The sequence below is a fragment of the Vanessa tameamea genome, chromosome 10 (genome assembly GCF_037043105.1).
Source record: "Vanessa tameamea isolate UH-Manoa-2023 chromosome 10, ilVanTame1 primary haplotype, whole genome shotgun sequence".
NCBI lineage: Eukaryota > Metazoa > Arthropoda > Insecta > Lepidoptera > Nymphalidae > Vanessa > Vanessa tameamea.
In genome coordinates, this window is record NC_087318.1 from 6087267 (window position 1) to 6112554 (window position 25288).

General features: G+C 30.2%; 4 protein-coding genes and 1 non-coding gene across 8 annotated transcripts in view; 2 read left to right on the forward strand and 3 right to left on the reverse strand.

Annotated features, from left to right (window-relative positions):
• The window catches only part of LOC113391540 (sodium/hydrogen exchanger 9B2-like), a 416017-nt gene that overhangs the window by 390447 nt on the left and 282 nt on the right, over positions 1–25288 (reverse strand). Inside the window, exons 2-12 of one of the 3 annotated variants that reach the window (XM_026627530.2) lie at positions 25238–25261; positions 24638–24671; positions 24414–24556; positions 23361–23592; positions 23096–23265; positions 22784–22998; positions 22538–22709; positions 22317–22471; positions 22073–22237; positions 21214–21397; positions 20771–21001 (exon numbers count right to left, since the gene is read on the reverse strand). In XM_026627530.2, the coding sequence (XP_026483315.2) occupies positions 20940–21001; positions 21214–21397; positions 22073–22237; positions 22317–22471; positions 22538–22709; positions 22784–22998; positions 23096–23265; positions 23361–23592; positions 24414–24556; positions 24638–24671; positions 25238–25261 (1556 nt within the window). In that variant the 3' untranslated portion in view covers positions 20771–20939. Of the gene's footprint in view, positions 1–20770; positions 21002–21198; positions 21398–22072; positions 22238–22316; positions 22472–22537; positions 22710–22783; positions 22999–23095; positions 23266–23360; positions 23593–24413; positions 24557–24637; positions 24672–25237; positions 25262–25288 lie in introns of those variants that run through there. The other 2 variants (XM_064215971.1, XM_026627539.2) reach the window with 2 other exon arrangements.
• Trnat-cgu (transfer RNA threonine (anticodon CGU)) lies at positions 2001–2072 on the forward strand. The gene has a single exon. It is a non-coding gene; the product is annotated as a tRNA-Thr (tRNA).
• Positions 5030–9102, forward strand: LOC113391759 (UDP-glucosyltransferase 2-like). Its single transcript, XM_026627815.2, has 4 exons — positions 5030–5929; positions 6992–7220; positions 7730–7946; positions 8794–9102. Exons 1-4 carry the CDS (start codon positions 5075–5077, stop codon positions 9068–9070), a joined length of 1578 nt encoding a protein of 525 aa, XP_026483600.2. The 5' UTR covers positions 5030–5074; the 3' UTR covers positions 9071–9102.
• LOC113391734 (KIF-binding protein-like) lies at positions 11693–14779 on the reverse strand. The gene is made up of 2 exons (XM_026627797.2): positions 13647–14779; positions 11693–13490 (listed from the first exon to the last, which is right to left on the reverse strand). The coding sequence occupies exons 1-2, from the start codon at positions 14608–14610 to the stop codon at positions 12655–12657; spliced, it is 1800 nt and encodes a 599-aa protein (XP_026483582.1). The 5' UTR covers positions 14611–14779; the 3' UTR covers positions 11693–12654.
• LOC113391778 (mesoderm induction early response protein 1) lies at positions 15901–19070 on the reverse strand. Of its 2 annotated transcripts, XM_026627859.2 has the most exons (2): positions 18713–19070; positions 15901–18595 (listed from the first exon to the last, which is right to left on the reverse strand). In XM_026627859.2, exons 1-2 carry the CDS (start codon positions 18864–18866, stop codon positions 17679–17681), a joined length of 1071 nt encoding a protein of 356 aa, XP_026483644.2. In that variant the 5' UTR covers positions 18867–19070; the 3' UTR covers positions 15901–17678. The 2 variants fall into 2 exon arrangements, with proteins under 2 accessions (XP_026483644.2, XP_026483636.2); XM_026627851.2 differs by having other exon boundaries at positions 15901–19070.

Sequence of the window (25288 nt, forward strand, 5' to 3'; positions counted from 1 at the left end):
TAAAAAGAAAAAGTCACGAGGATCGGTTCATGGGTAAGAATTAAGAAGTCAACATGCTGTTGGATCATCTACAGTCAAGCTACAATAAAGTATGCTCTACTATTCGTATAAAATTCACCAAGAATATATTTTTATATTACAATATTCAATAGCATTTATTAGCATTTATGACTTTCAGCGAAATTCCCATTAAAAAAGTGTTACACGACGCTCGGTAGATGTAATACATAAGATTTGATGGATTTAAATAAATTTGAAATAAAAATATACCAATAAATAATTTTAAATAGGATAGCAACAAAGGTACCCATAAGTTTACACGACAAGCAAACACGACAATAGTGTAGCGGCGGAGAGGGGTACCAAAGAGTGTTTTCGTTAAAAATTCAGAAGCGAAGCATGAATTGTATTTTTCTTGATTTAGTATTCATCTTAGCTAATTAGGAATTAACAAAAAATAAAAAAATTTGAGAGAATGAAATGGTACTCAAAGAAAATACTTCATATGAGAATTACATTTCTTTGTCAATATTAAACTGCTTATCTTAAAATATTTTGATACCTCTATAATTAAAAAATGATGTATGGTTTATTTAAAAAAAAAAAAAATCTAGCATTCCCTCATAATAACAATTATAAATAAAAAAGTTTTTGTAGTTTAGAAGGTAAACGGGAAATAAAATAAGCATAAATAGCCTACTGAAATCATAAACCTCATAATCTTATCAATAATTTTTTGGAGTTGAATTGGAATAAAACAGTGAGGAAGCAGATACTTTTTTATACTTTGTATTTTTTTCACATATATATCAAATGCCAATGGTCACGAAAATCGTTTGACCGGTAAAGAACTAAGAAGTCATAGTCAAGCTAAAATAAAGACGAGACCGTTTAATACAATTCGTATTAAATCTTTCACCAAGAAAAAATAACTTTTAATATGGACCCATTTTCTTGGTGATCGGATAAACAGTTGCGATGTCTATTAATCTCAAATAGATACCACAAAATACATTTTTATATGATATGATTCAATAGCCATTCAACATTTAATAGCTCTTATGAGTTTCAGCGAAATTGCTAATAAAAAGTGTTACAAAACGTTCGGTAGATGTAATTGATAAATTTGTAATTTAAAAATTACCAATAAATAAATATATAGAAAATTCGATAAAAACATAGTTTAATTAATAAAACAAATATTTTCTTATAAATATGATAGCAACAAAGGTCGCCAAGCAAACACGGGAGTAGAGTGCGGTGGCGGAGAGGGATACCAATAATAGAGATTTCATACAAAACTCAGAAGTGAAATCCAAATTTATATAATATTTATTTTTGAGTCTTACGGAATAATACTCTGTATAAGTCAGTGTCATGTCATTTGCCATCACGGCATACGAGTTGGTCTTCCATTGATTACTTTTTGTAAATGTAAAACGCACTAAAATCTGAAACGTTATTCGCCAAGGGCGAGAAAAGCGCAGAAAATCGTACGAACCGTGTTGCTTCACACGCAGTTTGCTTCACACCATGAAGCAACACGGTTCTGTATCCGCCTGTATGTGGATCGCCCATAAGCGGATACAGAAATATTTACAGTTTAACTAACCCCGTTCGAGTCATATTAACTAGATACATGTTTCCATTTCATTGAAATTGTACGCATATTATATTCTTTATTTAATTTTAAATTGAACAGGCTTATTAGGCTCGGTATTTATTTTATATTAACTGTTTTCACTCTATGCCAATTCTAATAACGAACGATCAATGACTTAGTTAATGATGAGATAACACACGTACATATACAGCTACTTTTGCACTTCAGACAATTAGCAATCGTATAGGTAATATCAATAATTATCTCATAAATTTTATAGTTAATAATGTGAATTATTAATGTCCCCGTGCGAAATAAAGGCGGTAGTTTGTATAATGACAACACAAGCTTTTCTATTGTTACAAAGCCATGAAGAGTCTCGATGGAGACATCAACAGCCTCTTTAGCTCAGTGGTAGAGCACTGGTCTCGTAAACCAGGGGTCGTGAGTTCAAACCTCACAGGAGGCAAGGCTATTTAAAGTAATTGATTTTTTTCATATTTTTTATTCATTCAAGTTTGGCATTTTTTTATCAAATATAAGTATAATTATTTACTTTTTAAGTATGTGATTCGTTTTGTTAAAAGAATCAACGTTATGTATTCGATTGATTAGGCTAACATATAAAAAATCTTAATTTATGGGGATTCATAAAATCCATAAAAACAAATTTGACAAAGAATAACATATAGGCCAATATATAATCGCTAAAATATAATGTTTGGAAGAACATTTTGGAGTGCAAAGAATTTGTTTATTATTCTTTTATAAAACCTTATTGGTAATAAATATAAAGCGTATATATACAAACATAGAAATTACTTGAATATTATCGTATTTTATAAAATAAAGCATTGAAATCATGAGCGCGTTCATTATATTTAAAAACTTATACAGTATGCAATTATGATTATGATTAGTGCTATTTATAGACCTCTATAATAAAATCTTAATATCCGATTATAGAATCAAGGCTAAACGCATGTGTGCAGTGTTTTAGAAAGCTTAAAACCAAATACGGCAATAAAGGTAAAATTTGAAGTGACAAGAGCCTAAATAACTTTGCAATTAAAATCATTATCGGTAGATTAAATAATCATTTATTCAATATTTTATTGATTAATCGATATTATCGTGTCGTATGAAATATTTATCAAATTATAATTTATACAAAAACTGGATTGAATATAAACATAAACAGCAATAGCATATAAATAAATAAAATGTATATAGAGGTACCTACATATATATCTATGTTTGTGTTTAATATTTGAAGTGATTTCGTATAATATTTTTTACTAGATATATGATATGCCTATTGTTAACAGAAACAGGCAAAAACCTGTTACCTGTCACTTTTGGAAGACATTAAACAATAATCTTAGCGCAAAACGTTACAACATATTCAGTTGTAGAATCTAAAAAAAATCGAATATGTTATCTGTCAAAATTTACTGTCACTTTTAGGTCATAACGTACGTTTAAAATGAAAAGGTCATCAGACAAATGTATTTTCTGTACATTTAAAACAACAAAAAAAAACGTAATCCCACTGAAACGTCACATATTTAAATTTAATTCAACACTAACATGACGATTCAAAAGTTCTTTTATGAGCCTACTCGAATAAAGAATATTTTGATTTTGATTTTGAATATTGTTTCAAAACAAGCTATAAATGTCCTAAAAGGACACGCATATATACTAGATGTGATTTTTAGCAATACAATTTTAACCTTTAATGTATTTTTGTTTAGTATCTTTTCGAGTTTTATAAACTATATCATTTCGTACTAATATGGTACTGGTTATCGAACTAATAGCAATTACTCTATGGAGTGTACGGGTTAAGTGGACTGACAATTAAGGGCAAGGTTGCAAAGACAAAACAGTTTATTAAATGCCCAGAATGGTGGAAAAAACCGGCTATGATCTGGAGTTGTAAGTTGAAAGAAATGAAGTATCAGATAAAGTAAGTAAATAGTTTTATTGTAAGCGGAAAATAAAAAATACCTAATTGTATTGAAAATTATTGTTAACAAAAGTGTAGTAATTAACAAAGAAATCATAGGATAGTTGAAACGCAATATATATCGCAAACTTAGGTACATCAAATCAGATTTATAATAGTAAATTGAATTTATAATATCGGGTTAATTTTATTTTATATAATGTCGTTTCAAGTCAAACGTCTAGTTGTTCTATGGGCTATATAAAAAGCTGCAAATCCCGAAGGTCTTGTTTTAATTCCCAAGTTATTATAAATAAAGCTTTTTCTGTAAAGTTGGCCTGGTGTTCGGCTCCGCGCTCAAGAAAGCATGTCGAATCATTTTGTTCTCGTCTGCTCTCTCTTCGTGTATGACATTGTTAGTTTTAATTTTGACTTGTATAAGTCTTCAATCGCCAATCAAATTTAAATATGTCATCTTGAGGATTTTCCTCCACTGACAAAATTAAAGACTCGTTTATATTTAGTTATTTCTCTATGACTTTATAAAATGTGGATAATTTTCTCAGTGATTAAAATATCCTTTGATTCAAATATAGTATTATCAATTGCCTTGTTTGCAAATATAAGTACGTACCTATTTTAAAAGGTTTTAAGATTTGAAGTTAATTTGAGATTATATATTCAATTACATTCTACTACTAACAATGACTTATTTTAACACAAAACAGGCGTATTCCACAATTATTTTATGAAACGAAAAAATTAAATACTTTTGGTATATAATTTTAACAATTATATTAGATACTATCATATTTTTAGTAAACTCCAAAATTAAAGTAACCGAACTAATACAATATAATACATATTGATTACTTGTACAAAAAATATGGTTCATCTCCTCTAACAGTATTATTTTTAAATATACGATCATTTTGATTTAAATTAAAAACTAGGAATCTAATATTTTTATTAACTTCTTATGATACCTTATATTATTTTATCGTTATTGTAAGATACGATTTTTATTTAATAATTTACATATTTATACTTGGTGGTAGGGGTTTGTGCAAACCCGTTTAAGTAGGTACCACCCACTCAACAGATATTCTGCCGCCAAGCAGCAATACTTGTTATTGTTGTGTTCCGGTTTGAAGGATGAGTGAGCCAGTGTAACTTCCGCAAGGGACATAACATCTTATTTTTAAGGTTGATGGCGCATTGACAAAGTAAGGGATGGTTAATATTTCTAATTTCTAACAGCGCCAATGTCTGTAGGCGGTGGTGACCACTTAACATCAATTGGCCCATTTGCCGGTCCGCCTACATGTTACATAAAAAAAAAATCCATCCTTTTTAAACTTACCTGCCTCTCAATATATTTTTGAAAGGGTGAAACTGATATCACCTTAGTTCCATTCACTTCACGGCCTTTATAACTTTGGTACATTTCATTATTTGGTATTTAATAAAGGCGAAATAGCACTAGCATTCAGTAGTGTCTGTGATAGGAAGAGCGTGAGATGTCTCGTCTGACTTGCTATTTTATTTTTGTGATACATTTTTATAATGTAAATACAGCGAATATTCTTGGTTTATTTTCACATACGGGCAAAAGTCATCATATGGTTTTCGAACCTCTGTTACTGAAGCTTGCAGAGAGAGGGCACAATCTCACAGTCGCGTCATTTTTTCCGGCAATTAATCCACCCCCTAATTATCACGAAATAAACTTCCAAGGTTTATACGAATTACGGCTAGAGTCGTTCGATTTAAGCGCCCTGGAAAATACTAATATTTTCAAGAAGATTCCTAGATTAGGAAGCATTACATCGCAAGTGTTACAATTTCAACCTTTTGTAACTGCATCTTTGGGCATATGCGAAAAGCTCACTCATTTTGCGCCTTTATTGGAAGCTTTAAAAGGGGATTATGATGTTGTGTTATTAGAAAATTTTACAAGTGACTGTATGTTAGGTCTTCTTTATGCGTATGGAAAAAGTGCACCGATTGTGTATATGCTGTCAGGAACACCTATGCCTTGGACGTCGGAACGAATTGGTGCTGACGATAACCCATCCTATGTGCCTCTAATCACGGCACCATTTTCATCGCAAATGACGTTAATGGATCGACTAGAAAATACATTGTTAAATATCATATTAAAGGAGTGGTATTATTACGAGATACAAACTAAAGAAAAGTATATTTTGGAAAAAAAATTTGGAAAAATTCAGGATTTACGTGAGCTTGGTAAAAATATTTCCTTGATGCTTACGAATTCTTACCATACTCTCAATGGAGTAAAACCTGTTTTGCCTGGTATGGTGGAAGTTGGAGGGTTGCACTTGTCTTCTAAAAGGGAACCCCTGCCACCGGTAAGTCGACTTTATTGAAAACATTTTCTTATTTATAAGAATTTATTATCAATATTATTGTATATTACTAAACTTTTTTTATTTAATTAAATAGATATTCTTCTGTATTCTTATATTTAGAATTTTTAAAATTTATAGAAACAATCTAAGATTATGGGTTAAGTTTAACTTTGGTGTTACAGAATACGATTTTAATGTTTTTGTAAAATAGTTAATTTATTACTAATACATATTTATTGTGTTGACGACTTCAATATACAGGATCAAATCACTCAAGGATCCATGCTATTAGTGTAGTATAAGCTCCAAGTTCATAGTTGACCAAGCGAACCCAACCAGACATGATTAATCATTCGTTTAAGTTACGTTTCACGCTGTGTTGTGTTCACTAACTACTTTTTAATCGAGCAGTGATTGTGTATTTCTGGCGACAATAATCTAACGACATAAATTGATCGTTCTAAATTCTATATATAATTTTATTTGTTTATTTGAAGCTAGGCAGACCGTTAAAAGGATCACTTATTATATAGCTTGATAGTTAGTTGTCACAACTGCTCAAAGACATTGGCGCTGTAAAAAATATTAACTATTCCTCAAATCGCCAATGCGCAACCTTAAACTTAGATGTTATATCCATGGTGCCTGTAGTTAGGTACTTATAATATTATCTATACTAAATATTATAAAAAAAAATATATATAATAAATTATCTATAATAAATGCGATAAAACTCTGTCTGTCTGTATCTCTTACACGACAAAACCAACGAACCGCATTTGATTAAATTAGGTATGAAGCAAACTTGAACAGTTGAACTACAAGGGACGACATAGAATTTCTTATGTCGAATGCCTGACGACTAACGTCTAAATGTCGAGTGAAGCCGCAAGCGACAACTTATGTTACTTATGTGGGTTTCTTATTATAATGTAGTACATTTTATCACAGTTAGTTTAAAAGAAATTCATTAAAATCTTGTCTATTTATAGCAAAAAATCTATAAAAATATACAACGTTACCTTCACGTCAAGGTTTTTCTATGTTTTTTTTTGTTTACAGTTCATAAAAAAGTTCCTTAATGATTCAAGCGATGACGGTGTCATATTATTTAGCTTCGGGTCGCATATAAAAACAAAGTCATTACCAAAGTACAAAGAACAAATTTTTGTCCACGCGCTTTCTAAATTAAAGCAAAGAGTTATTTGGAAATATGAAGACAGCGATGAAGAGGGATCTCTTGCGGGTAACATTCTTCGAGTAAAATGGTTACCGCAATACGACTTACTGCGTAAGTATCAATGTATAATAAATAGTTGAATTTTTACGACACATTGGCGTAGTTTCTAATTAATTTTTGCAACTTTGTAAGTAGGCATATATACTATCATGAGAGGTTACTTATTGATATGAATAAATCCGCACTAACAACCCGAATAGATATATCAAGTGATATTTCCAAATATATTTTCCAATTATTATATTAATATACCCAATGTATTTTAATATTTCAAAATGGTAATTATTTGAAATTATAATAATGGTCGTTATCTCACCGAAGTGAATTAATTCTTGTTTAATTACACGTATAAATCAACTAAAAAAACAAAATAAAATCTGATTAAATTAACATAATTGAAAAGATGACCATGATTATTAAGTGGGTAAAATAATTATATATTTATCCCAACATTTTACTTTTTTAATATATTACGGTTTTAAAAGATTTACGTAGAAATTAATCCTACGTATCTGCTAAGTGATAAATTTAAATAGGCTTAAATTGTTTTTACATTACAGGTCACGAAAAAATCATTGCATTTATTTCCCACGGTGGCTTGCTCGGTATGACCGAAGCGATGGCTGCAGGAAAACCAATGATAATAATACCCATATTCGGAGACCAACACTCTAACGCGGCTGCCGCTGTCGAGGCCGGAGTTGGCATCGTGGTGTCTTATGAGGACCTCAACGAAGACACTTTGAGTAATGCTCTAAAAACAGTAATCAGTGATACGTAAGTTATGTAATTGATATTAAAGTTAATTAATATTTTAAGATTGATAAATATAATCTGTTTTGAAAAGAATCTATGTCTTTACTGGTTTAAAAAACAGGTATTCTTTAATTACAATCGAAATTAAATCTAATATTTTTATATAGTTATTTAAGTATCCAAGTATAAAATAAGACTTGATTACCAATTAATAAATAAACATTGTGACACAAATTAATTTTTAGACAAAATAATTGACCTGCAAGGTTGATTTATAAAAGTGATATCCTTAATATGGTAACACAGATGATAACAAATTAATATACCTATAAGATTCATTTATTCTCTCAAAGCTATCGACCCTGATGTTTATGTGACAGTTACTAAAATGTCTAATCTATATTAAGCACCTTACAAGGTCGTATTATTCAATATTGTGTTGTGTTAAATTACAATAAATATGCAATATTTTTCAATATTATATTACATGGGCAATGGTCTGCTTACCAAAAAGTAGCCTTTCTAAGTAAACCTTTTCAAAAAAACGTATTATTATTTTTAGGAAAATTAAGTATCTTAATAGTAACTTTATCTTTCAACAATGACATAAAATAAAACACCATTAAATCCAGTTGGTATTCAATACTAATAAAGGGTTTTGTTTATTAATAAATAAAAAAAGTCTACATATTGTAGTAATAAACATCATACTTAGTAATAACAATTTATGCAAAGAAAATGCATATAAAAATATTTGTATAAAGGGCATTATTAACTTGAAGTATTTCATAAAACAAAATTTCACCTTGAATTTCGTGACGAATAATATGACGATTTCCCAAATTAATTATATTTTATTATATTCCAGAATGCGAAAACACACATCTCTCGTGTCAAAAATTTGGGCTGACCGGGATATATCGCCTTTGGATAAAGCTGTATTCTGGACGGAGCACGTGATTCGGTGGGGAAAATCAACTCACCTTCACTCCACAGCACGAAACCTCACATTCTACCAACTAAGTCTACTTGACGTCGCTGCTATAATCATCTTTACCATTACTTCATTACTAATTGCAACTATTTATTTAATATATAAAATGATACATATTTTTAAAAAAGATACTAAGGAAAAGTTGCTTTAGACAATTAATTAAGATTAAGTTTTGAAAGTACCTACATGTACCTTACAAGTCGTGGCTTTCAAAAATGCAATTATATCGATAATTTCAAGCTTTCAAGTATATTCAAAATGTTTATAACTTCATAAAAACTGTTCACTTGTAAATGCTTTGGTTTTAAATTATTTTTGAATAATATTTATTCGGTTGTAAATAAAAAAAGTCCACATCTAAAGATGATTACGAAGAATACATTTGAACAAATTCAAAGTTTTTATGTATGTTGGTTTCTTATATATGTAGGTTTTATTTTATAATTTTAGCATAATTTTATTATTATTTTAAAATCATGGTTACCTTATACATGCTTCAAAAAATTAAAAAGATTCAAGGATAGGCAACTGTTTAAGTTTTATTTTCATTATTATGACTAGATTTTTTACAAATTTACGTTCAGGAAAAGTCATATGAGCATATATTTAAACATCTATGAAAAAAATATATCTTTAATGTCAATAGTGTATTCACCTATCACTTACATTACACATCTATCGTTAACAGCTTAGTTACACCAAACTCAATTGCGATCAAGTTCATGCGTCTCGGCTGTTTTACTCATTTTGAATCCTCTTCATGCTTTAAAAAGTACACTAAAGTTAAAATGGAGTACTACCATTGTTCGTCGTTGATACGCATGTGGTATCTATTTGGAATAAAAAGAAAAAATATACATCTAGTATTAACGTAGAAAGTAGCTTTGAAAAACTTTAGTAACTAAGTTTCACCGTGTTAAATTTTGATTGCGTTAATGGTAAGATATTGCTCAAATATTTAGAGTTGTGACGGGCAATTATATAGCTATTCCACATTCCTCAATAAAAAGACTTAATATAACGCAAAGGTATTTTCTTAAATCACAATTAACATTAAGCGTGTTTAGTGTTTAGGTACCACACAGACTCTTCAAGTTTATAACTAAAATGAGATGTGCCTCGCGTTAGTGGTGTAGCTAGGCGGATATAGAGCCCGGTGCGGCATTCCAATGAGAATAAATTAGGCCTTTATTAACATATTATTTTTAAAAATCTACATTTTGCAAAAATAATAGCTGCCTTAAAACGAATAGATATTGTATATTATGATCAATTTATTTTATTCTTTTTTTCTGGTATTGCTTATACTTTTAAATCGAGTATTATTATTAAAGGTTAATTTTATTCGTCTCGTCATCATTTGATTTTGCTAGTGTGGAGATATAATTTAATAAATAAGTTTTTTTTTTCATGGAGTTATTTTCTTCTGAAGACTATTGGAAAGCAAAAAAAAATGGTTGGATTAGTAGTGAAATTATTGATTAACTAATTTAATTTATTTAAAAAAATCATCTTACATTTAGAAACTTTTCTAAGCTGCATTTTCTAAAATGAAAAATAATTGAAATAGCATTTTAAGATATATATACTGTCATAAATATATTTTCTAATTCATACTACTCCCTACTGATTTTTTAAAGAAATAGGTGTAGGTATTAACGGTTGCATCACAATATATATATGATAATATAATGTTTAAACTTATATACATACTAGTAATACAAGAAATAAAAACAAACTTGTAACCCACACTCATGCGGTACAAGGAACGTTTTATAAATATATGTATAAACAGGTACCATTAATTTCGATGTTTCGCTTCTGTCGAGCTTCCCGTGATGATTTTCTATCTTAAGTATTATTAACTATTAACTACTTACATTAGGTATAGGTATATACCTGTTGTTAAATAATATAAGTATAATACATTGAGATGAGGTATTGGGCCCCGACTTAGGTCTACATTAAACTCGATTAGGTAAGTATATCACGACCTACCTTAATAAATTATATTCCAAACTAAAATTACAAAATTTATAGTAATCTGAGATTCAAAAATGTGAACTCACGCACACCTTGTGTCCAATAGGACACAAGGTGTGCATAAATGTATAAGGCCGTATCCTGGACGAATTACGTAATTCGATGGGAAAAACCAACCCGCCTCCGTTCTACAGCCTCAGCCAAATTTCACAATTTGCCATATTGGATTTAAAATAATAACATAATCATTTATATCGTAGTTTTATTAATAACAGTGATAACTTATTTAAAATCGAGACATGCGGAGCTCCTTCTCTGCCATGACGGAGTTACAGAAGGCTACGGCCCTCCATGCTGAATTATTGCGGAGCATCGCCGATACGATTATTCTTAGGTCTCAGGTAAAGGTCGCGTCCGACCTCGCGGAGTAAGATCTGTCTCTCCGCGTTTGACGCAGAGCACGCCTCCAATCTATAAAGTATACTGGGGGGTGTCCTGATCCGAGCAATCTGACATTTATATGACAAGCTATATAAAATTATTTTATGAATAGAGACCTAAGGGAATTTAGATTTTAGACCAAAAACCCTCAAAACTCTAAAACAAAATTATGTAAGGTATATTATATAACATTTACGGTTTTTGTAAACGTGTATCAACTTTAGGCTTTAGACTCGATATCCAAGTTACACACAATTTATTCAAGTATTATTTACAATACTTAGGTATATTCCATTCGGTACGTATTGAATGAGACTGTTTTTTTTTTTTTTTTAAATAAAAGAATATAAACCTTGTAAGCTTTTATTTTACAATCTCTATATAATTAAGACAATGAAAACATTTTAATAAAGCATCAGCTACATTTACAAACAATTTGTATGATAAAATTGTATATATTGTAAATTATAATCTGAAATCGCATGCTTTGCTGTTCTCCAGGCCGATTTTGCTCACGGCGAAATAATCTCAACGGAGACTAAGCAACTGCGCAGGAGATAATAAAATGCAAGAATATGTCAGCAAACACAGGTGCACTCTCGATTCCACCACTCACTCACACATGAGAAGTGTTCACACTACCAAGTTCCAAATTATGGGCTGCTATAGAATAATCCCCGAATTACTTTTTGTTAACTGGAACCTGGGTTAAAATAGGGATCACAGGGTCTGCAACCATATAAGTTAGCTACTAAAGCAGTTAGTTAATATTTTTTCATCCAAGTAGTATACAGGTTCTACAGGTTATTTCAGACTTAATGGCGGGTCCAGATTTATATATTCTAACGCGAATAGTGAGAACGCCACACGAATTCAGCACGAATATGTATCGCGAATCTTGCACCCAGAGCTGTTCAACGCACTTGTTGCAAGCTGCTGCCTAGAACAGAAAGGTCGCGATAACGGGTGCTGCTTTTGTCTATTTAATAACTGAAAAGCCTTTGGTAGGTAGATGGTTTTAAGATTAGCAGCCGATGAGAGCGGCACATGCAAAATTCACGTGACATTTCACAATACATTAGAATATATAAATCTGATCCTGCCTTAATTCTGATTAGTTTCTATATTTTCACTTCAATAAAAAAAGTAGGCTATTAAATGTATTACATTATTTTTTTAAAAGATTTTTTTCCAATTGTTTACATTACGTACATGATACAAAAGGTGCATTATTTATGTTTGGGTTAATTATGAAGTTTCAAAATCATTGATACCATTTTTTATCTTTGCTTGTTGCACCTTAACTTTTTTCTATCCAACAAATCCCACCAGTTCATTTTCCAGTTTTTTAATCTTCAATGGTAAGATATTTACCATTTCTTGACATAAGCTGTACTCTTCTTTCATCATCTTAGCAGCTTCGGGGTCATTTTTACAAATATCAACAACAGCCTGATATGAATCATAACTTTTCCTAACATGTGTCAATTGAACATTTTTATCAATGGCAATTCTTTTCATGCTATTCCTACCAATGAAAGCATATGCACTTATCACCGGCCTAATAACATCAAATTCTAATTTAACTGGCATTATTCCATTTTTATCTTTGACTGAATTCAGGAAGTGATCATAATTTTCAATGCTCTTTTCACATAACATGTTAATCTTTTTTAAAATATGTGGTGAGGGTTTTTCCTTTGTTTTATTGAGTTTGTCTAATTTAATATTTAGTATCTCTGAATAAACTTCGCCTAGTTCGTACCACAGTTGACGGCAATACTGGAGATAATAAGTTGGGTTGATTTCTTTGATCAAATCTTCAAGCATATCCACCCTACGTTTATGCATTTTTGCCCGCCTCTCATCATCTTCTTCGAAGAATGCGAGATAACAATATGATTGGGAACTGTCTTGCACCAGCTCAATATAGTCTGAAGCTAAAGTGTCTAATTTATAATATTCTTTGGCTTTGTTCAACCAACTCTGGCAACATAAAAACACTTCTCTTGCATCTTGGTATGTCAGCAAGAATTTGTCACCAATTTTCTTTTCATATTTGGTAACATCGAGATCTGAGAATATTAACTTTTTTATATCACCACCACAAATGTTCTCATTGTCTTCCAGCTCCAAGTTAGACATATCTGCAATAAAAAATTATAATTCTTTTATTTGACTAAAATATATAATAACTCATAACCATTTTTTTTTGAATTTTCCAAAAGTATTTAAACATAAATTTTATAAAAAAATGATAAATTATATCATCCTTTTTTTTTTTTTTTTTTAATTTATTATACCTGTAATTGCATCACTAATCTCTTCTCCATCATTCATAAGTCTTGCTTTGGAAGCAGTCATAAGCAAAAGACAGTATTTAGCCCAACACCTGGCTACATCTGCTGATCTATGTTTAAAAATTTCTTTTTTAGCCAAAAAAATATCATCAGCACTTTCTGACTCCATTAATGTTGCTTCATACTGTTCCAGTATGGTTGAAGCTGCGGAAAGATGGTGTCTTGATTGAAAAAACCCATTTTGCTCAGCAAAGAACTGAGATAAGGTAGCTGAATTTAAAGCCCATTCAATTGATTCATAGTCCGAGTACTGTAGCTGTCTTCTTAATGTAACATGACAATATATTGCTGATTTCAAATTTTCCTTCAATGATCCATATACTTGGGCTAAATAATAGAGAGACAATGTATGAGCTTTTTCTAAAAACATAAATTCTCCTGTAACAGCTTCACCAGTATTACTTATTATTTGTTCTATTGATAAAGGCATTTGTAATGTGCATTTAAAGTCTTCATAAAATGTTTTTGCTTTGAGTAAAAAAAGTTTAGCTTCTTCTGGTTCATCACGATTGGACCACAATATGCCGAGATTATTTTCAATGTTAATGAGAGTTGTTACGATTTCCGGCTTTAGAGAATTTGGAATCAGAAGATCTTCTGCTTCTTTCAATACTTTCTCACTAGCAGTCAGCTCCTCTGTTTCCATGTCTATAATTCCTATGTTTAAAAGTACTACCCCCAACATTGCATCGAGTTTAACTTTGTTCAAATTTGTTTCAGATTCAGAAACATTACTCAACGCATCGCGCATATTGTTTAATATATCTCTAGCCTTATATTTTGACGAATATGGTTCATTTTCCGGATCATTTTTACTGTCTTCGTCGAGTAATTTTCTAACTTTACCGTAATTCTCCTTATAGTCATTAATAAATTCTTTAGCAGACATTTCTGCAGTGACTATCATATTTTTTTAAATCACAATTTATTGTACAAATAATTCTTAATAAATTACTTTTTAACATACATTTCGTTTTCAGAGGAAACGATGGACTTAATTGTGTTATAGGTGTGTAAATCTATCCATTAATTTTCTCACAAAGGTATAAATTTCCAATTTCTAGTCTAAATTATCGAGGTTTTGAGTGTTAGACAAATTTACTATAGTTATAATGTCATTGTCATATCGTCAAATGTCAAGGTATAAAAAATATAATAAGTTCGTTTTAATTATAAGTAAAGACGATACTCTTAAACAATGTTATTATCATATTATTCGCCACATTTCTTTGTTATATAAGATTTAATTATGGTTAATTTTATTTAAGGTAAAAATATTTTAAACAATAAAAAGGAATAAAAGAGTGAAATTCAATTATTGTGGTGAATTGTTAGTTCAAAATATAAAACCGAATCCTGCATAATATATGTTTTTTTCTAAATTAATTGAAAATTATAATTGAATTTATTTAAAAATACGTAAAATATAATTACATTGAAATTATCCGTCTTAAGCAATACAGTTGTAGAAAATTGCAATTGTTAGAACATAATAAAAATTATTTATGAAAAGCTTGATAATATTTTTAATTGAAAATTATAGTTCGAAGACCAATATTTATGATTATAAATTCGTAAGTTTTTTTACGATTTCGTTTGCTACCATGATATGACAAAAAAAGTACAGATTATTTATCAAAATGTTGTATATTTACTGTGTTCAAAAGTATGGTAAAAATCTATTATTTATAATTAAATATTAAACTATTCTTTATAATTCACACATCATTGCGCAAACAACTAATGTTTCTTGTTAAACTTATCATATAACGTCTAAACTATTACATAGTTTACATAGGGTATTTCTTTGCAATTTGTATATTAATATATACATTTATTTAAATCACACGTAAAAATAATTTTGCTAGGTTACCAATACCAAAAGTACCATTGGCGTTTTTGAGCGATCCTGAGTTTTTGAAGTATAAACACTTTTTTTAATATGTGGTTCTGGCAACTCTGGTAATAAGACATATCTGACATCATTATAAGGAATTAGTCATATTTATAAATTAAAATATAGATATTATAAAGGATATAATTAAAATTTAACAAATTGGTTATTATTTTCATTTTTAAAATGAATTACTACATTTCATTTGTTGAGATTATAACTAGAACTCGACAAACTAATTTAATCTTATTCATATTATTAATTACATAATGTAACATAACTTTTATTAACAAATAAAATACATTATTAGGGTTTGCACTGTTTATTCTTAAATTAATTTTTTACACCATTATCTACGTACTAGACGTAAAAAACTTATTATTATACGTGCAAATATAAAACAAACTGCAGTTTGTACTTATGTGGGTATTTATCATAACCCTTCGAACAGTCTTAAAATGTATTTCAACCCAAAACTATCTTTTTTTTTTGCATTCGATTAGAAATACATGGATATCACCTCTTAAGAATGTATCATGACATGAAGAACTAGCAATTTATTATACCACTTTATAGTTTCCATGTCCATAAACTGTAACAAAACAAACATTATATTCTAAATGTAAGTATTTAGCGCCGTCGTTAAAATCCTGCAATTTCATCTTGTATAAGGTTTTAAAATAATTTAGGTATATATATATAATGTGATAAAATCATTGACAAGAAAATATTTATTTTATTTAATGTTGAAACTATCTAGGGCAATTGACCAATGTGGCTATTAGACAAATGACAGCTCTATATACTTAAAAATATAGTCCATTCCACAATAAATCAATACATCTCAGATATTAGTTTAATTGTTAATTAAACTAATATGCATATTGAATATTAATTGATTTTGTTGTAGAAAAAAACAATTTATGTCAATTACTAATGAAATGGACTCTATTATATTTAATATGTAATTAAGTATAATTATATGTATATCAATTGGATTAAACTATGTTTTTTTGTTTAAAAATATGTTTTTAATGAAAATCATATAATTTGCATTCATACTTAAGTTGAAAAATTATTGCAATAGTTCAATTTCAGTTATCTTTTTATTCTGATATGCTTTTTAATAGTACATTTATTCTATTATGCATATTAAAATATAGCTTTAGCAATAGGCACTGTATAACTAATATATATTTAATAAAACAATAATTTTCATAGTTATAATATATAAGCGAAACTTACACTATTCAATTATTCACTGATAATTTAAGAATTATTTATCAAAATATTAGAACATAATAATGATTATTTTTAAATAAAATTAAAAATCATTAGACATAGACTTAGAAATCCTAAATTTAAATTAAAAGAAAAATAACTTACAAAAACAATTCGCATTGAATTAAATAAATCATACATTTTTATTAAAAATTTAAAAATAATTATTGAGTTAAAATGTAAAAAATACTGAAAAAAAATTGTAATTGTAGTGATACATACATTGGACATGTAGGTAAATATTTACACTGTTTACTATTTTAAAAATCACTCATATCAATATAATTAAACTATTTGATTCCGTTACATATTTGTATGTCTACATCTAAGTACTTATGAACAGCAATATATTACTAATTCAAAAACAATAAAAAAGCACTTTTTCAATGTAAATTCTCAACTTAAAATCAAATTTAATACAGAAACCAAGTAGTCTAATTATATTTGTTATAAGGTGAAGCATTTTATCAAACAGCTAGCATTGTATGTTTATTCTGAACGACATTTAAACATCACAGAAATAACATTACTATAAAACTATAGCAACATTTTATAAATGTCGCAACAGTTACAACACTTCAATTTCTGAGCAACACTATTCCCATATAAAAAAAAATCCAAGACTAATTATTATTTACACTGATCTGTCCATATTTGTATAAAAAAACTAGGGCATCATGTTTGAAAACCTCGTCAACATTAAAATAATTATGAATACAGGAATAGCTAAGTTTTTAACAACAATTATGTCATAAACAGTGCATTCTACACGAAAAATGGCATAGCCAAATGTACATGTATTAGGAAACTGTATCAGGTTCTGGTTCCTCAGTGGACAAGGTCCTGGGGGGTGTTGTGTGAGGGTTCAGTTGGGAAAACACCTCCTTTTCTCCTAGGGCCAAAGGATCAGGCTGAGCAGCTGGTGAAGGCACATACATCATCATGGGTGTGGGCGAAACAGGCCGAACAACACTTGTGCCTGATGCTTCCTGTTCTTCCAAAAACCTATCCATGTAATCAGTATGACCAGGATGCAAAGTATACTTTTTCTTTTCTAACCGTGTCTTATTTGCAAATATATCATGTCTCTCTGTCTTTTTCCAAATATAATAAAATTGTACGAGTTCTCCAACTGATCTTGTTCTGACCTTTTGTTGGCGGATTAAATGGAAATCTTTACCATGAACTTTGATGCCATTTTCGAAATTTCTACACTCTTCCTCTGACCACACACTTGCATGAGCAGGTGTCTGGGCTGAAATCCTTCGCCTTCTTAGTGCTTCCTCTACATTATGACCACATTGCTGTAGTAGGAATAAAGCTTCCTCATCATCACGTAATTGCTTACCTTTGGGTACAGCATCAACACCAGTTCCTGAATTTATAGCACAATTTTTTTTCATATAGTCCTCAATCACTTTTTCATCAAGAACACTGGGATTCCACAGTAACTTATCCTCATTTTCATAAGGTAAAGCATCATCATAGCTACACAATCCTTCTGGTATAGCTGCTTGATAATCACTACCTACCATTATCGTTTTCTTCCAATCATCTTCATCAGGACTATAATCATAGTCATCTTCTTCTTCAGATGGTGGTCTGGAACCTGACCGGAGGCACCGTGTGGCCTCAGGACTAGTGTTGTCACTGTATAACTGCTGCAAAGCCGATTCCGTCTTTTCATTCTCCTCTGGCACCACCTCTGGTGGTTGCTCTGGAATAGGTTTATCCATATTTCTATTGTAACCGTATAAAGCAAGTAATTCCTCTAAAGGCATATCACCTTCCCGCTGTAGACTATTTAATTCAGCCTTCGGGTCTTGATGCTCACCTGCCGCCAAAGCTTCTTCTTCGTCTAATGTTCTCTCGTCGTCAAAATCATTTACCATCATATCAATAGTAGGCTCGAATAGGGATTTGTCGTTACCCACATCCATACTGGCATCATGATCGCTTACACTGGCTACCAGCGCACACTCTGACATGACTACCACCAATAGCTATGGAGAATATGCCTCCAAAACATGACATCTAAACTACACAACTACATTTACCTTGTATAGTCAATAAATAAAAATCATGAAATAATTAATTCTTTTACATATTAAGCTTTGAAAAAAGTAAAAATACGATGAACAAAACAAAAATATTTTGACATACAACCTACTACAATCTAAGACTGTCAACATGATTTATCGAAATTCGGATACACAAGCAGATACATAGGAGTAAAAATTGTGATGAACATTCAATTTTGTAAAGATCTAAAAAAATCAATTTATACAATTGAATACGAATAATATTCTATTCTTTCTTTTTTTATGCTTTTATAAATATTATAATATTTATTCTTATTTATAAGGTAAATATATTGTCATATTGTTTAGACGTAGATAATAGTAAAAGCTAAGATTATAGTAGAAAAGACGTCGAATGTAGTTAGGCTACATTCGACGTCTTTTCTACTACTGGAGGAGGTAAGAAGAAAATATTTGTTTACAAAATTTTTCTATCAAAATTTATGAACCCGATGTGTTGCTTCTGGAGCTAGCGGGGGAATTTTGACGGATCGCGCTAATACTTAATAGTGTACACTGTACACCGTTCACAGTTATTTTACCTCTGACATCTACAAAAGAGGCTGCGCGTTAGGTTGGCATAATGGCATTACTGACTGTCTAATTGTTTAGAGCTCTTCGAGTAAAGATGATAAATTCAGTGATTAATTACATTTAATCATGCCAAAAAGAATTCAGAGTAGTGGAAGAGAAATCGTGCTAGCTGTGCGTGAATTTTGTGAAAGGAAAAAGCTGGCTAATGGTGCTGTAATTCCGTTTGAAACTGATAGCTGCAATGATAGGTATGTAAAATAATGTTACCTGCTATTAAACAATTCCCGTATGTTGAAAAATAATTATCTAATATTATAATGATTATTATATAAAATTACAATTTTACAAATGAATAGATTTGTACCAATATGCGTCATGGTATTATTCACCTGCCATCAACTGCATACACTATATATAGTAAAAGTAAGTACCAGTGGCACCGAATTATGTAGGTATATGACCACCACTGTATACGGATTGAAAATATAATTCTCCATTTGGCTCAGGTAGCAGTAAATAGGTATTTTTTATGAAGGACAGAATCATATCATTCTGCCACTACAACCAAATAGTCCCTCATCTATCACGACTTCATAATTTTATACAAAGGATTTTTAGAAACTAGCTATAGCAACACATTGCACAAGTTAGCCAACCTAATAGCCAGAGGTAAAGTAACTGTGAACGGACTATAAATCTGAATTAGGGAAAGAAAGTTAGACTTCCGCCTTCAAAAGCCTCTGTAAACATTTTGGTAATCAATTTTTTGGGTGGAATTTTAAAATTTATATTAAATACTTCTCTTTAGACACATTGCTTCCGCTGCATATAAAACGTATGAAGGGTGTCAATAAGTATATAGCTCAAATTTGGAAACACGAACTCTTTAGTCTTAAAAGAACGTATATTTGTTGTCTTATAATATAAATTAAATATATAACAGATACTATTCAGAAGTGAAAAGCTTAATTAAATTATCTCAATCAAATTACTTATCATAAACTTAATGTCAATAAAATTATATCGAAGCATGTGACGGGTAACGTTAGTGAAAGTTAAAATTATTAACACAAGTAAGTTTTCCTTTATGGAAATTCAGTAATATTTGCCCGGCTTTAAGAGTCAGTTAAGTTGTAGGTCTTCTAATCACTAGACCATCACGGCTCTTGTACCCATGTTTACGTAACACTCACCTTCCCATTTTTTACGTAATATTTTAAAATAAAATCTCAGTTAACATCCTATTACAGTTTCGGTTCTCAATAAAAAATGCACTGTACACAAAATACTTACATATTTTAATAGACATAAACGTATAAATAGTTTTTATCCAAACAAAGCCTTACAGTTTATTTTAAAGTAATAAGTTTCATAGAACATTTATAGAAATGTAAGTACATTGTTAAGTAAATAATATTAAGTAGAAATATTATTATTTACATTTCGTCATAAGGGTGTATTTCTGATCGTTTTATTTTCGTTCTCAATTGGAATATCTTGACCCTGGGCTGAAATAAAGAAAAGCAACATAAGTATTTATAGACGATTGGAATAAATTATACATAGTCAGCGATATATTTCTAAAGTTGTTACGAATACGATTCTTTCAAAATTATATCATTAATTATACCCCAAATAAAATCCTGGTTTGTTAACTATATTATTGTATGCCTATCCAAACACTAGGCCATTGAAATATTAGAACAGTACAATTACTTACAATCACGACTGAGCAAACGAGGTCCAGCAAGAGCGATAAGTATTGCACCGATAGGAGCAGATATGACCACGCTAAGAACGCTTACAGCCAAGATTGCCTTCGCGTAACTCTCTTCATCCACAAATGAATTACCAGCTGTTTGACCATTATGAACTAAATCTAATGCTGCTGGACCCAATGCTGCCTATTAAGCAAAACATTTTTATATAGCTTAAACAATATTGTCACAACAAATACGTTACTATATTTTTATCAAATTTTAATCAATCAATAATAATATAATATATACAGGGTTATTGGTAATTCGACGTATTCCCGTTAAGAGGTGATAGGGGTGACTATTTGCGATAATTTTAACCCCCATATGCATGATGCAAAAGTGAATCATTTTTGAGTTATCGCGTTTTTTAGATTTTTTCAAAATAAGTCAAAAATGCAACTTCAAAATTTATTTAAAAAAAGCTGCAGAACAAGTTTCATAATTATTTTTTTTTGTTTTTCAGGCATATTTGATGGAAAAAAATAAAAAATATATTGAAATAATATCGTTTTCCGTCTCGTATTTTTAAATTTGGACCGATAATTATTGTTTAAATATTGAAAAATATCCAGTGTTTAATCGTTTTTATAAATCAGAAGAAAAAAGTAGATTTTAATTGATACTTTTTTTTAAATAAATTTTTGAAGTTCCTTTTTGACTTATTTTGAAAAAATCTAAAAAACGCGATAACTCAAAAATAGTTCACTTTTGTATAATGCATATGGGGGTTAAAATTATCGCAAATAGTCACCCCTATCACCTCCTAACGGGAATACGTCGAATTACCAATAACCCTGTATATGTTTATGTTTTACTAACCTGAACTGTAGCCTTTGCTAACCAAGTAAGACCAATGAAGAGTTTCTCTTTATTGTTCAGACCACATCCGAAACTTATCAAAAATGTGGCGATAACACGCAATAATAGACATGATACTAGACAAACAGCACCCATTGCTATAACTTGAGGATCTAAGGCACTGACCTAAAAACACGTTAGCAAATAGTTTTGATACTATAAATGTCATATACCTTTTCGAAAATAGTAATAAAATTTTACATACTGTGATTTGAGCTCCAGTAAAGGCAAAAAGTATTGGTTCAAAGAATATCCACAGAATTCGAAACAGATTGCTGACCGGGTTTTTATTCACAGGCCAGCCTTGTTTTTCCCAGTAATATGCAGCTATGAAACCTGAAGATACTATTGCTAAGGGACCTAAGATGACATACAATCAGTAAGCTAGCTGCATAAAGATATATTTTACTTTTAAAAACATCATACCTGCACCACTCCAGCCGATTAAGCTTGATATGAATAATGAAAATAAGCCACCCAAAAATAGAGCTAAAAATCTTAAAGGGACTACGTATACATCTCCTCTTTCTGGAATAATAGATGCAAAAGCACCCCAAAGTGATCCAAGAACCACGCCAGCTATTATTGATAGAGGACCCTGAAATACAACATTTAAAATTTTATTTAAGAAACCTTTTAAAATAATCGCTTAAAACGAAAACAATTACGAACCTTTATAATGTTAAAAGTCATCGAACCAGTTGAAAACATCGCATTAAGTATGATTGCAAATACAGCAACACTAACGGAATCGTCTATTGCAGCTGCAGCCAACAGTAATGTAGGTATACCTTTAGAAACACCAAAGCCAGCGTCTCGCAGCCTAAACAGACATGGTACTACCACAGCTGGAGAAACGGAAGCAATCATAGAACCTAATAAAAATGCTGCAAATAGCCACATTTATACATATTCTTATTGTGTCCAAACGTTGGTCAGTAAATAGAAATTTTATTTATAATACTTAAATATAAATTAACTTACCCCAAATCCATGGTAAGCTTAATAAAAAATGTGTAGTAACACTAATGGCTACACATTCGACCAGCCAGGGTATGAGTCCTATTTGCAAAACAGCTATATAGTGTTTTTTAAGTACACCAGCATCGAGACCAAGACCAGCTCTTGTTAATATAATTACTAAAGCAATTTTCCTGTGAATATAAACATACATGAGGTAATGCTTAGCCACATAATTAAAGGATCATCAGGATAAAAGGATATTTAGATCATAATAAAACCATTTTACCTCAAATCTTGGTTAAGTTTTCGATAATCATCAGTCATATGTACTAAGTGTAAGTTTTGGAACATTATACCCGTCAATAGCATTCCAATGAGTGCGGGTAATGTTGTAATTTTTAACCAGATCCAACCAATTAAGTACGCGGCTATTACTAAAATTGTCATACTTAATAGTTCCCCATTTAAGCTCACTGATTCACCCATTTCGGCGTACAAAATCCCCCAGACGAGGAAGACTGAAATGTATTTTTAGAAATATCGTGTAATATTTTCAATACTATATTTTACTACTTTTATTCACAGTTGTGCTCTGAGGAGGCCAGTCCAGCAGTGGATAAAGGTGGGTCCAAATCGTCATTATGACGATGAACAGTAACCGATATAGACTGCGCGCGATGAGAATGGGAGCCGTCCATTTGGAACTGGGACATGCGCGATCCTACGGGTAGCAGGTAGCGGTAGTGTAGTAAATTCTTGCCAATGAGTTGCGAGAGGTTGTTACTTATTGTTATTTTCGATATACTTTATTATACGATAGCAAAGTTCCGTCCCATTCTCATCGCAAGCGGACTATACCTACGATTTTGCGTGAGGCGTGGATCTTTTTTTCTCTGTGATCGTTACCGAAAATACTTAAACGATCATAAAATATGTTACTTTAGCATGTCCTCTCATCATCCAAAAAAATATATTCTATTTTTAGTCAATTCTGCAATTCTAATTATTTTATTCAATATCAGTGTGAGCTTTTCTTTCGTAAAGCTGTCTATCACAACATTTCTTTACTGAGATTGAAATTTTAATTAACTCAATATTGACAGAATCTTCCACATATTTTGCAGAATATATTTTTTATGATTTCGATTCGCGCAAATCGCAATGCAATCCCTCATTCGCCTATAAATCCATACGGGACGCGCTGAACGGACTTATGACACTTTTATCCGCAAATACAGGACCTGTCCCCGAAGAATTAACAAACATCTATAATAATAATAATATTTCGACATAATTAACTTAAATTATATGTTTCTTATATTATAATTAAAATACTTACAGAATATAATTATACACAGTTGCTGGGCAGACTGTCTAAAAGTAGGAAATATCGGAAAGGGAAACATTTTTGCCCACCATGTAGGTTGCCATGACGGAGTGGTGTCGGCTTGGTGGCATCGTAAACAAAATTGGTACCACCATCTTAAAAAAATAACCATCATTTTTTTAATATATATGAAACGTCTTTTTTAATAAGTACAATAGATATTAAAAACGACTTACGTTCTTTGACCTTTCTTGTCATGGTTATTTTCGTCTGTGAAATAAAATTTATGGCTAAAAATCTAATCTTTAATTCTATTATAAGTACGTTTGAACTTTTTTGTGTATTAGAGAAAATATATGTCGTGCTCATTAAAATATCAGCTATTATAATTATAAGATCGAACATTTTATAAAGCAATAAAATTAAACATTTCTTATGTATAGGACGCTTTATTTATAAAAAAAACTAACGTATTTACTTGATTGCATGTGTTACGTCATATTAATTAGAGTAAGGGTTATTTTGAACACCAACTTTAAATGTAGAGCAATATTTAAGAAATTTTATTTTTTATCACACAAACAAATTATATGGTTTTCTTTATATTTGTTGATTAAATAAGTTTTAGTAATTTTTACTGTGTGAGTTTTTATATTTTATTGTAAGTCAGTTATTCTATATTAGCAATTTTTACATCTATTTGTTTAATGTATTTATTATGTAAAATAATAGTTAGCAATAGTAATATGTACGCAATATCGTATTGAGATGTTAACAATTAGTATTATTTAGTGAGTATTTCGTAAGTTTTCATAAACAACTTGATTATTATTTACCTATAAACGTATACACACGAACACCTATAAACATAAAATTGAATATATACA